Genomic DNA, 14,557 nt, shown 5'->3' with positions numbered 1-14,557 from the left:
CACAATGAACTGAAAGTTGATCTGTCAACACTATTGTTATCTTCAGGGCAGATGTTTTTATTTTATTCGGCTTTTTGATATGATTTAAATAAAATTCCTCGTCATTATAAATATCACATACAAATCAAATAGTTTTCTGGTTTCAATTTTTTCAATTTTCTAATTTCAGCTATGCGTAAGGTATGCTTTACGCATGCGCGTGTTGAAAGAAATGTTTAATAAAGTAAACAAATAAATATTAAGCTTCTTTTTTTGTAAATTTTGATACCCTTTAGATCATAATTGCTCATTATTTTATAAATTACGGTTTCATATTTTTAATTTTATAATTTCTGCATGCCATCTTACCAGATTTAAACTGATGATCTATGATCCGGAAAAATCGATAATCCGGAATCGCCGAAGTCCCGACGAGTCCGGATTAAAGACTTTTGACTGTACTTTGGAAAAGTAGCTACAGAAAAATCCTACATATGTAATGCCTTGAAGACTGCATTGCTGGGAAAATGGAATTTAATTTCCAAAACTATGGCTAACGATATTATTGCCGACATGCAAACAGGCTCTGATATGTATGTGAAGTCAAAAAAAGATCACATTCCATATTAAATTCATAAGCCTTAATTTTTGCGCAAGTTCCTTCCCCTTCTTCGTAACATATAATTATCATTTTTATTGTTTCATATATTATGTTTTAAATCACATATAGTGCTCTTAATTTTTTTCCTTTGTCTTTATATGTTATGATGTTATGTATTGTTCCACACAAATTCATAAAATTATAGTTCACAGTTTCTGAGAAATTCGTGATTTCACGTATGTAATGATAATTCTGGACTTGAGTTATTATACTCATATAATATAAAAAACTAATTCAAAATATGAAATATTATGAATAGTATAAGCAGTTTTTGCATATAGCTGAATGTAACATATAAGATGCTTACTTCTCTTTGCATCTGTTGCTGTACTTCAAGAAAGTTTGGTGATCCTAGACCTAAGCTTCCTAGACCTGGAATACCACCAAGCATGCTTAATCCAAAAGGAGAAGCACCAATATTTGCAGATGGAGCCTATATGAAAACAGAAACATATATATATATACTTCATTCACACAGAAAGGGAAAAAATTTCAACAAAAACAAATTATGTTAAAATAGATATAAATATAAAAATTTCTTCTAATATATGCTTAGAATTAAGTTTATTTAATTTTATTAATAAATGCCTAACTTTTAGATGATTATGATTTTATTAAAACATGCTTAGCATAATTTTAAATGCAAGATTATTAGTTAATATTTAAAGTAATATGCAAAGTTTTATAATTGTAGGCTTACCGTATTGGCTCTAATGACTAAATGTAAAGTGTGCCCATCTTGTATGCCTGCAACATTAAATACAATCTTGTCAAAATAAAAAATATCAAAATAAAAAATTTTAAAAATGCTTGTTCAAATTAATTTTTTTTTCTAGTCAGTCAAAACAAAAAGAAAATTTATAAGGTTTTATTTTAATAAACCTAGCTATCATACTAGTTTGAATTTACTTTTACTTTTGTCAGCTTTCACCAGAATGCAAATTAGCTAAAGTATAAACCAGTGCACAGTTTTTGAGTTTGGAAACTAATTTGCATTTCTCATTCAGTTTGACTTGAATACTTGCTCTGAATTACCTTCACTTCGGAGGAGCTTGTGCTTCTGTTATATTTTTAAGTTTTGAGCAACTGTCAGATTGTTTTAATAAATACATTTATTTCAAACCTTCACTTTGAGTTTGTAATTCCTGTAATTAGAAGGCAGACAGTTTATAAATTTTCTGACTGTCTTTACGGTTCTACTAAATTTGGCAATTTAAAATTGTGAAGATTTGAATAAATTGAAATTAAGCTTCTATGACATTTTTCAGGAACACAGTCTTCTTTTTAAAATTAAGATGAAAACCAAACTCAGTTCTTGCTAATAACATCACTTATTCATCTTGAACTTCTTCATGAAGAAAATTCATTCAGTTGCTCTAAAGAAGGGAAACTCTGGAAATCACTTGACTCCTAATTTCTCAATCTTTCCCATATAAGCAGCACTTCTTCTGGAAGGCAACTTTCCACTAATGGAATTAGAAAATCAGAGAAAGAGAGAAGAATCAGAGAAATCTAGTTCTAGTTCTAAAAGACTAGTAAAACAAACAAAAAATAATCTACACAAAGTCAAACAAAAAATAATCTACAATGAATTAGAAGTCACCAAGGCTCAATTGGCAATTGAAAAGCTGATGAACTGGCAAAGAAAGGAATATATTCGGAAACGACTTCAAAGTGTAAGCTTCCACTAAGTTACATCCACCAGATTGCCAAGAAAAAGGATCTCAAAATATGGCAACAGAGATGGGTAGACGATGTTACAGGACGAACAACTTTTAAACTTCTCCCAAAAGTATCGGAAAAGGGACATCATGCAGACTTCTTCCTAAACCAAATGCTCACTAATCATGGAGCCTTCCCAAATTATATAACTAGATTCAAACTGAAAGACTGTCCATGCTCTTGTAAATGTGGTTTATCCACAGCAGATGCTCTCCACATAATTGTGGAATGTTCAAGTACCAAGAACTTTAGATAACAATTATTTCCACAAAACCTAACAGTGGATTTATTTATTAAATTAATTCAAATTGATAAAGGTAGAATATTAATCTAAAAAATAATGGAAATGATCTATCAAAACGAAAATGTGTTATATTCATAATGTAATGTCCTACCAAGTCTGGTTAATACCTCTTTCTAATAATAATAATTTTCTATTCTTTGTATAATGTTCTTAGGATTATTGATTTACATTTTGTCTATGGCAAATATTATCTCATATTATCCTATAACTTTTTTTAATATAATGTATTCAATTATTGTATCATGACTAATATGGATCTCGTGTATATTTTGTATACAGGAACAATAAAGGTGTTGGTGAGGCCAACACATCTTTAAGTCAGAGGATATCAATTTTTTTTTTTTTTTTTTCCATTAGGGTTTTATTTTATAATTCTTGCTTTTCATTTAGCACTATGCTTCCAAATCAAATTTTCACTTAGCTTTTGGCTCCGGTGATACCTCTTATTACAATTAGTCACGAATGTTCAGTAATTTTTTAGGAGGGAATGCAGATAATCAAAGAGTATCCAATTTTTTAAATCAGTAAACATTCAAATTATTTTAAATAGAAGCTGCTTTAAAGTAATAAAGAGGACGTTTCATTAACCTTTCGATATAAGGAATATTACACTGACAAAATATTTTTATAATTTATAAATAATGATTCTATATGCAAATAATATAAAAAATATATAAACTTACTACAAGCAGACAAAATTTCATGATCTTTTAGAATTTTTCCAGAAAAAATTAGGCATAATTGATCAACAGGTGTTTTGTACACTTTGGACGTTTCTTCTTTAAGCTAAAAAAAAAAAAAAAAAGTAACTCAAATTATATTTCTGAATTTTCAATAGTGTTTAAAAAATTACTTATACTGATAAGAAAGAATTTTTCAATAAGGAAGGTCACCTAATCTTGAGCTTCAAATTAGTTTGTTAAAAAAAAAAAAAAAAAAAAGAGAGAGGCACAGAAGAAAGCAGTTTTTTAAAGAGATACAACAGCAACAGGGAACATTTCTCTGTTTCAATCTTTTGAAAACCCATTATAGAGAAAGAACACAGCTTTTCTTATTTTCTTTGCAGGCTAGAGGTCTTATCAGTCTTAAAACATGATTTTGCATTGTTTCTTCCCATTCAAGTCCATTGGCATTCAGCAAAATACGGTATTTATTTTTTAAACTGAATCTGCCCATTATGGATTAGGATACAGTACAAAGTCTTTAATCCGGACCTCAAAGCTACAAACTTTCTGCACATGCGTAAATGTTACGCATGCGCATAATACCTTTACGCATGAGCATATGAATTTACGCATGCACGTTTAATGTATAACGTTTAATATAATTAAGGTATAAGCTAGGCTAAAATTATCTAATTATCTATTCCAGTTAATGTTGCAAATTGCGTTGTTCCTTAATCTTCTAATTGGATCCAGCTTATTATTTTTTGCAGACTGTTAGAGCAATTTTATAAAAAGTAAGCTTGAACTTTCGATCATGTCAAAAAGAGTTTTTGATTCTGGAGCTGCCAAAGGATCTACAAAAGTGAATGCATGTTTCAATGTCCAGGGAAAAAAAAAAAAAAAAAAAAAAAAAAAAAAATTGAATTGCTACGAAAAATGGATAAAGGCATGAAGAAAGTGACAGAGAAGTTAGTGAAAACAAAAAAAAATTTCGATTGACAAGTTAGTCGGTACTCTCGGCACAGCAATTACAGGACTTGGAACGGAGGAACTTTGTAACTGAACAAGAAATTATGTCTATTTATAGAATTAAGGAGAAAGTATTAGGCACATAAAACGAAGCAACTTAAACAACTTACATTGAAAGAAATGTTTAGTAAACAAATAAATATTAAGCTTTCTTTTTTGTAAATTTTGATACCCTTTAGATCATAATTGCTCTTTATTTCATAAATTACGGTTTCATATTTTTAATTTTATAATTTCTGCATGCCATCTTACCAGATTTAAATTGATGATCTATAATACAGAAAAACCCCTAATACGGAATCGCCAAAGTCCCAACGAGTACGAATTAAAAACTTTGTACTGTATTAAGCTACTTAAATGCAACAGATGCAGTTGTTATTATTCTTTTTTTTACTTTTGAATAAGATTGATTTAAATAAAAATGCACTGAATTCATAATCCACCTAATTAAAAACATTCAATATTTTTAGAGAATTACAATACATATATTCTCACTTTTCAAATACACAAAAGATATAGAACATTCCCATATTAGTCTCAATGCATATTCATTTAGTGTCCTATAAAATGTTTCGCTAATCCACCTGGGACATCTCTATTTATTTTTTCTAATAGCCATATTAAACTTTTAACATGTTGAGCACCACGTCAGCCATCTGTGGCTGACACTAGACTTTCCGTTTAAGCCGCGTCCACCACCACTGGCTGACAGCATATAACATAGTACATAACTATAAAATTTACACTGTTTTATGGAATTACAGAAAATTTATTTAAAATTTACTTAATTTTGATTCTCATTACAGGATTAATGAATTTCATTGAAACATGTAAATGTAAAAACGGTTCTCCATTACAGCTATTACCAAATGTGACAACTCTCTTAGTCTTTTTTCTGGTCATTACTCTACTAGCTTCTGTTGCATTTTTATCATAACATAATTTACAATTATTTTCATACTTCAGATGCTTTTCCCGGTTTTCTTTGGAGTTAATATTGTTGTTTTTTAGATATTCTTGCATTTCTGTTCGATAGAATGTCTTCTTTTTCACAACTTGTAAGGGATAGCGCTAATTTTTTCCGGAATTCAGTAATGCTAATTTTCTGCTTCGTAATATCTTTCGTAAATTGGCCATGAATCTATTTTAATAAAATCTTAGCTAGTTGGCCAAATGGTAAAGAAAACAAAACAGATTTGGTGTGTAACGTGTTGAATGAATGACTATAGAAATCACGTTCCAAACGTAAACTGTCTTCTACTGCGATAAAAATCACTGGCCCTACAATACCAGCGCTTTTAAGTGCCGTGCATGGCCTAAACAGGATTGCCTAAGAAATATGTGCGGCGCCCAGTGCTTTAAAACAGCTCTTTTGGGCAAATGTTAAAATCAAACTCCTTTCAGGTTTTCACTTTTATTTATTTTTGTGAATAAGTTTTTATCAACATTATTGCACCCATCAATTGTTGCATTAGTATGAAATCACATATACTTCTCTTATGTATTATCCTAATCATCTGTTGTAGTATTTGGAGCAATAATAGATGCAAATTCCTCACACCAATAAAGTTAGTCAATCATGCACGACTACTGGAAGGAACAGGTGACTCAACAAACCATTCTTGTATTCAAACACCTTTATTACCTTGGCCTGAGCAAAGGGTCATATTATAAGGTAGTTATTCAAATATATATATATATATTTTTTGGAAGAACATCACTTTTTTGGAGAAACATGATAGCAACTTTGTCTCTTGGCAAATCTTAAAGTGTAGCATCTAGTTCAAAAAAAAGAGAAAAAAATTATTTGATAAAAAAAAGGAGGTGATTGGGCTAGTGATGGTTATAAAACAATTACTGCCAGGATAGAAGCCACACCTTGTGTCAAGGAAATATGTCAAAATAAGAAAGTACAAATGATACAATTTTAGCAGAAAAGTAGAAAAAAAGTTACCTTATGCATTTGGAAAGAAATGTCAATTAAAATTAGTGGCTAAATCTGAGCAGATAATGCTGGGGGTAGGGAGAGTTTTAAATATGAAGTTTCAGTTTGCCAAATGCAAACATACCGACAAAATTTGAGGGCATTTTGGAACATTGCCAGGTTGTACTGACTGCCAAACATACTGTGTTTCCCCGAAAACAAGATCAGTCATATATTAATTTTTGTTGCAAGAGACACAAAAAGGCTTATTTTGAGGGGATGTCTTATTTTGCATAAGCAGTAATTAACATTTGTTCATGCTCAAGAAACACACTTCTTCGAGATAAAAAGATACATTTATTCAGGTACAAGAAATACACTTATTCGCATTCAAGAAACATTCAAATATGAACAAAACCATTCATTCTAATACAGCCATGTCGTCTTCCTCTGGAACATGGTCATAAAGCCTTAAATCACAAATTCCAGACTGGTCTTTTTTTACAACTTCATTTTCTTTAAGACCACTGGTCCTAGCCTCTCTTGTGAGCAATAGAGCTCTTCTCAAATGAACTCTTCTTGTCTATGTAACCTGCTTGCAGGGCATTGGCAACACAGATAGAATGGAAAAGAGAATTAGTTATTAGAAGAGTACATGTATTCTTCATCCAAGTAATGACTTCTTGACGCTTAGGCTTCACAAAGTTTTCTTTCTGATTTCTCGCCATTCTATTTTCATTGTAGTCATTCATTTCTCTGCACAAATGGTCTTTAAATGGCTTGTTTATTACAATATCAAGAGTTTGCAGATATGCAGTTATTTTTGAGGAAATCATTATTTGATCAATTCTTTTTTCTACATGGAAGTTTTTTGTGGTTTTAGCACAGTGAGTGCTGGCAGAATCCCACACAACCATTCCTCTTCATCCGCTCCACAAAACAAGAAGTAGGAATAAATTGACCCACCTTCTTACTGCTGCTTGTGTGCATCAAGCTTTCTCAGTCTCAAGAACACAAATACCTGAAACTTGTTTGATTTCCCCTTTCTTGCCCTTAGAAATGATTAAAGTGGGGTTCTATGCATACAAATAAAATACATGTAATGCATGCACTTTCATAACCACTGAAAGGAATGTATATTGCACAGGCAGTGCTTTGCAACCTTTTTATGGCCACAGATCGGTGAACGTTTGATACTTTTACTGTGGCCTGTTGAGGAAGGGACGTTGATTATTTATATTTCAGATTGTTTTGATTTAATAATTTTAACTTAATTGTATTTAAACAGGCCTTCAAAATAAAATACAGTTGCTCAAAAAATGAATACAAAATGATTTAACATTTTAATTTACTAGAGGGCTAAATCAATAAGAACCCTGAACTTGTTTCTTTGGTTTAATGTGGGGATAATAGGAGACAATGACACCCGAAACGTGTTGCTTATGTTCAGTTTATTCCGTTGTTTTGTTTTGCCTGCTGTCAATGCAAAAATACCCCGCTTCACATACATAGGTTGTCGGCAATGGCAATAGGGATTTAAGTTCTGTGGTGGCAATCTCAGGGTATTCTGCCATGACTTTTAATCCAGAACACTAGCAGAGTTGCTCTCTCAAACATAGTTTTAAGGCCACTGTCATTTTCGATCTCCAGAAGTTGATCTTCTTACACATTCACCTGATTTGTTGACAAATTGGTTGCAGATCCATTCCTTACCAGTTCATGAGTTTTTTCTGGTTGAGAAGTAATGCTCCAGCAGAGTTGTTATCTCAAACATAGTTTTCAGGCCGCTGTCATCTGCAGTCTCCAGCAGTTGATCTTCTTGCATATTTACCTGATTTGTTGACAAATGGGTTGCAGATCCATTCCTTACCAGTTTGCGGGTCTTTTATGGTTTAGGAATAGTGCTCGAACCCTTTTAAAAGCAAAGACAGGTAATCATGCAACAAGTGGGAGAATAAATATTCAGGCTCAGTCTCACCTAAAATCCTCGCTAATGTCTGAAACTTGTCCAAAATGCCTCCGTTCAACTGCCGTCCCCACAATTTTAGTTTGGCTTTAAATGCAGCTACTTTGCAGGCGCAATCAACTGGAAGTTGATCTGTCAGCACTATCCTTATCTTCAGGACAGATGTTTTTATTTTATTTCGCTTATAATTCCTTACTAAATGTAGTATTTCATCTCGATGTACTCCATTTTTGATATGATTTAAATCAAATTCCTTGTTGTTATAAATATCACGAATACACATCAAATAGTTTTCTGGTTGCAATTTTCTAATTTCGACTATGTGTAATGTATGCTTTACGCATGTGCACGTTGAAAGAAATGTTTAAGAAAGTAAACAAATAAATATTAAGCTTTTTTTTTGTAAATTTTTATACCCTTTAGATCATAATTGCTCTTTATTTCATAAATTATGGTTTAATATTTTTAATTTTATGATTTCTGCATGCCATCTTACCAGATTTAAACTGATTATCTATAATCCAGAAAAACCGATAATCCGGAATCGCCGAAAATCTGACGAGTCCGGATTAAAGACTTTTGACTGTATTTATTAATATCTCTTTTTTTATTAAACCTATTTGATTCTTCCTTTCATATTTTGAAATTTAGGTTCATACCAAATCAAATTCATCTATTTTTTATTATTTATTTTTAAAATTCATATTTTTAAATAATTCTTATAAATTTTTGGAAAAAATTTTGTATTATAATCTATAAAATTTTTAACATCATCTTAAAGTAGATGTATTTCTAAGTATACCTGCAAAAAATTAGAGTTTTGTATTCAAAATTTCATAAGACACGCGTGAATTTACATTTCGGCGAGTTTTGAAATTTAGCATATTTATTATAAGCGATCCTAACAAAAATGTGGTTTACGCGCTTTGTTAAAATTATTTGAAAGTATGAAGGATGACTTTTTTCCTGCTCGAGGACAATGAAGATAAAGGAAAGGAAAATAGTTTGTTATAAATTAAGAACTTCACCAAGTGAATTATTCTTAGTGCAAACTGAAAGAAATTTGCAAAGATAAATTTTTAATTTTCTCGATAAATTTCTCACTAAAAATTACAAAATTTCATTTTTAGGCATAATCTTAGTCACAGAATCGAAATATGGAAAAAATTGGTATGTTATTGGTACATGTTATTTCAGAAAAAGATGCAACATTATGAAAATTTGATGATTAAGGTAAAAGAGCTCTATTTTGAATAATAATATTTGATAAAATGGGAATTAAACCTATTGACTAATCGTTGTCAAACCAATGATTGTTCCTGTGACTCCAAATATTATTATACACAACCATTGGTGAAAGAAATTATGATCTTTGCCAAGGATTACCAAGGAATTATTACGAAAGATAGTTTCATAAGGGAAAAGTGTTCATTAAGCATATTATTGTGAATGGTTATGAAATCTGTGAAGCAATTGCATTAAAATGCCTAGATTGCTTAGGGATATGAAGTTTAACTTTGAAGGAGATCCTTAGAAAATTAAGGCAAGTCTCCCAACTAAGTAGATGTTCACTTCACCAAAAATAAAATCCTCGTAAAATTCTTCCACAGATTAAAAGAGCTCTATATGGACTGCAAAGCAAAACAGGTTTTTTTCAACAGTAACTCATGCCATTCAAGGACTGAATAAAAGTAGCAACGAATAGCAAATCTTCCAGGTGGATCCCAAATGTAGCGAAACTGGGAGCACACAGGAATGTGAGCAGATACTACCTGAAGTAAAATTAACATGAGAGAAAAAATATTAGGGAGAATAATTAAATAAATATAATAGTATTGCATTTTAGATTAATTCCGTAATAGTACATTCCGATGACGATTACCTGTTCAAAAAGTACAAAGTCCGTAATCCGGACTCATAGGGACTTCGGCGATTCCAGATTAGGGGTTTTTCCAGATTATAGATCATCAATTTAAATCTGGTAAGATGGGATGCAGAAATTATACAATTAAAATTATGAAACCATAATTTATGAAATAAAGAGCTATTATGATCTAAAGGGTATCAAATTTTACCAAAAAAAGCTTTATATTTATTGGCTATATTAAACCATTTCTTTCAACGTGCGCATGCATAAAGCATAATATATGCGCATTCTTCACGTGCATGCGTAAAGTTTGTGGCTTTGAGGTCCGGATTATAGATCATTCCGGATAATAGACGTCCAGATCACAGACTTTGTATTGTAGTAATTACCAGAAATGGAATCATTTGTAATTTTACATATTTATTGCTCTGATCATCAGCCAACAGCGGACAGTAAAGCTATCACATTTTTACATACATAATATCAGAAATTAAATTAGTGATTAATAAAGAAATGTGACAATGCATGACTTCTATTTCAAATTCCATTTGCATTTAAAATATTAAACTATATTTATTCAAAAGAAGTCTCATTCCAGATGACAAAGAATCGCAAGTAGCTCGCGAGCCATAGTTTGGCCCTGTGTGCTATATATGGTACTAAAAAAAAATCCCGTCGACCACAGGAGACATGGCCAATTGTGCCAAACCAAAAAAACATTTATTAAATAAAAGAAAAAATTACAATTTATAACAGTCTTGTCACTTAACTCTAATTCCTCTTTTCCCCATTCAATAGTCGTCAATTCTCTGTGCCAACTATAAATGAATCGGAGTGCAATCAAAAATGAAATAGTAGAACCCTCGAACCACATTCCCTTTTGAATTGACTCTTGCTTCGCACAACCCTTAACGTTGCAAAGCGATTCCTTCTCAGTTTTTAAATAAAGAGCCGTTTCATGGCCATTAACACATTTTTTTAGGCCAGTAAGATTCCATAACTTTGGAAATATTCAACAGCATGCTCTTCTATAGTAAGCAGGTACCAAATTTTAATAATTTTTTTTTTTTTCGAAAATGCGTAATAAAGGGGAAAAAAAGAAGTCTGCACTCAAAAATAATAACTAACACGTGTAATCAAGGTACACCAAACCCAGCGTGTTTGAAGACTTTTCAATTTTGGGATAAGAATCACGTAGTTTCGCGTCTTTTCTTTAATAGGCAAAAATGGTCGACGGGATTTTCCGTAAGTACCCTATATATAAATCTAAAATATATCATAAGTCATGCTTTTGAGACACGGAAAACGCAATTTGAATTTCATCAATCATTCCAGTAGAACGGGAGATATAGAACTGTCCTCCCCCCCCGCAGTGTATATATATATATATATAGTTAACAGTGCTTGGTATATATATATATATACCAAGCACTGTTAAACATGAGAAAGTACTGGTGAATTAAGTGAAGAGTGATACACACCTTCTCTTTATCAAAGCTACAACTCCACATTTGCTCAGCTCCAGACATCATCCTCCTCGATATCATGATATTTTGCGTATGTGCGGCACCATCCATGGAAAGTCACACAAATTACTGGTAAGTCTATTATAGAAGAGTAAGGCTTGTTTTCATTCAGCAAAAAATATAAATCTGAGCAACTGTTTCAGGTACTCAGCATGATTACTGATATGAACCAATTCTGGACAAGAAAGACTGAAAAATACAGAAACTGCTATTAATACTGTAACTTTAGAGATTTCTCCATTGTGATGGTATATAATCCCATTTGGCTCACCTCCGTGGTCGGAAGCCATCACAGCAGTACACTCACTCACTTAGTATCACACTGCTGTCTTGGATGTATCCAGACACGTCTTTACTGGTCATTGGAGCTCAGTTCAAAGTAGGACTCATCAATGAAAACAATTCTACTCCAGTTCGTACGATCCCTGGATGGATGCGCCTAGCACCACTGAAATGTGCCTGACTGTGTGCAACAGTGAGAAGCAATAGATGGAATAGCATACCTTCGCTTCTGTTCACCGAGTTGCCTATCAATTATTAATGCAATCACTGGTTTTTCTTCTTACACGTTGGATCATTGATAAAGATGCATCAGGAGCTGTGAGTGTCATTCAATTGATCACTCTGTCCTTGTGTTCTCTCAGGACTTTCTGTCAACTACTAGCTTGATACTCTGTATGGCCGTGGTTCACTCATTCCCGCCAACAAACATTGTCACAAATGGAGCATTGCTTTGACCCAAATGTTTAGCATTACCCTCCTTCCTTTTGTCCAATTACATATCCTCTCTCTAATGACGACATCCACTCATATTGTCCATGAACCCATCTGAAAGATACTGGTGCTGTCCACATAGGTCAATTGAACCACATTCACATGAAAGTTAGGACATAACATTGGAATGCCCTGTTTTATACACCATCCAGATGCTCCATTGCAAAGCATTGGAGCTCCAGTTAATTAGTCATTGGGCACCAAAAGTTAAGCCTTTTTATATTCTATTGTAAAATAAAATACAGGCATACATAACTTCATCACATTCCAGCTTGATGAGTCACTTTTTATGTTACAGAATGTATATTAATTAATATTCTGTTAGATTTTCTAAATTTTAGTTCTTTGGATAGTTTCATTTTGCAATTTTGGTTAGAGTAGATTGAAGGGTGCCCCTTGGATTATCATTAAGTTGTTATTTCATTTATGGTAACCTGAGTAGTTGAATGCTATGGAAACTCTATTATGACGTAACTGGTTGCATGATTGTGGTGAATTTGAATGATGGGGCGGATTTTGGATAAGAAGTATGTGATTATTTTGTGGTTTACATGGTAAAATGGCTCAATCTTGTAAGATTAATTCGAAGTTTCTGTACGATTTTGAACGAAAGGGGAAAAAATCATTAATTGACTGGTGTGTAAATGAAGGTTTACGTAGCTGCCATTATAAGTGTCCTGTTTGTAGGAAGGAAATGTGTATGGTCGAACATCGGAGAATACCTGCATTACGGAGGATATTTTTTACTCTTATTTGGAACTACTTTTATATACGCCCTCGCTTGGTGACAAATTTCTCGCCAAATACTTTTGGCGAGAAACTCCATGGTGCCATATTACTATCTAAATTTTTTTTTCTACATTTCAAACTTTAAACCTAAAATATCTCCAAAAACGTAGTTTTCGCACATGCAAAAACCACATTTTGAACACACAATTTAAGCTAAAAACCCAAAACAAAAACAAGAAATTTAGATAGCAAAAACGTAGTTTCTAACAAAAAATATTTGACAAGAATCTTTGTACACAGCGATATGTTTTGACTTTAAAAAAATCTACGAATTGCACAATCCAGGCTATGAATTACGCACACCTTGCTTTGATAAATTAACATAACAACAATAAGTTTCAAAGAATACCATGTACACAGCATCCTGTTTAAACTTTAAAAAAAAAATCTACGAATAGCACAATCTAGGCATTACGCACAAATTAACAAAATAAACTAAAATAACTAAAATTACAAACAATTAAAAAAACAACAACAACAACAGAAATTCACAGTAAAAAAAAACAATGAACAAAACATTCTAGAAAACAAAAACAGTAAAATAAAATAAACTTGCCATAATACATTCGTTAATAAAATTTCGCAAGTCAGACAATGCCTGTGAACAAAAATGCCAAGATTTTGCTATATCACATGTCTTTCTGCGATCAAAATTTCAAAAGTAACGATAAAAACTTCCTCCAAAGTTGACTTACTACACGAAAACCACAATCCAAATTTCTTTTTAAGATTGCACTATCCAAATCTTCTTTTTAAGATTTGGATTGTGGTTTTCGTGTAGTAAAGTCAACACTCACAGCCACATACTTTACCAGCAAGCATTTGACTGCAAATCCACACAAGAACTATCAGAAATGCTCTTCTTCGTCAGAGTTCCCATAGCAGCTCAGCATTTCGGACTCCATTTTAAAAGTCCTACAGAAATTCCAAAAATACACTTCGATCCTCATAAACACACCCGTGAACAAAAGACTCCTTAACAACTCCAACATCATACCTTTTAAGGAAGCACTTCCGCAGAGAACCCGGTAAATGTAAACATCGCCAACTTTGGCGATAATAGTTCAAACCTGGCAACCCAGCAGATTTATCCTATTCGCTTGTTCGAAGTTTGCAACCATTCCTCTTTCGTTCATTTTGTTCAATTATCACTGTTGTTGTTCGCATTTGCAGATTTATATTATTCTTCTCTTATTTATGATTATTTTTTCTGAATTTTTTAACAATGAATAGATAGAAATATTTTCGTAGATAGATGCCGGTTCTCCTCGGGGATGAAAGGCAGAAAATACGGCGGGAGGGGTGAATGCTAATTTGTAACAAGGCTGTTCACGTTGTGTTCTTAATTATT

At 32.3% G+C, this 14,557-nt stretch overlaps 1 protein-coding gene across 2 annotated transcripts in view; it reads right to left on the bottom strand.

Annotated features, from left to right (window-relative positions):
- The window catches only part of LOC118200483 (ubiquilin-1-like), a 64,070-nt gene that overhangs the window by 44,985 nt on the left and 4,528 nt on the right, over positions 1-14,557 (bottom strand). Inside the window, exons 2-5 of one of the 2 annotated variants that reach the window (XM_035372436.2) lie at positions 11,599-11,721; positions 3,350-3,452; positions 1,341-1,387; positions 948-1,073 (exon numbers count right to left, since the gene is read on the bottom strand). In XM_035372436.2, the coding sequence (XP_035228327.1) occupies positions 948-1,073; positions 1,341-1,387; positions 3,350-3,452; positions 11,599-11,694 (372 nt within the window). In that variant the 5' untranslated portion in view covers positions 11,695-11,721. The remainder of the gene's footprint in view (positions 1-947; positions 1,074-1,340; positions 1,388-3,349; positions 3,453-11,598; positions 11,722-14,557) is intronic. The other variant, XM_035372435.2, reaches the window with a different exon arrangement.

This window comes from Stegodyphus dumicola, chromosome 3 (assembly GCF_044657685.1).
Source record: "Stegodyphus dumicola isolate Sdum_Otavi_A_Nest chromosome 3, ASM4465768v1".
NCBI lineage: Eukaryota > Metazoa > Arthropoda > Arachnida > Araneae > Eresidae > Stegodyphus > Stegodyphus dumicola.
This window is presented reverse-complemented; position numbering and strand designations above follow the sequence as displayed.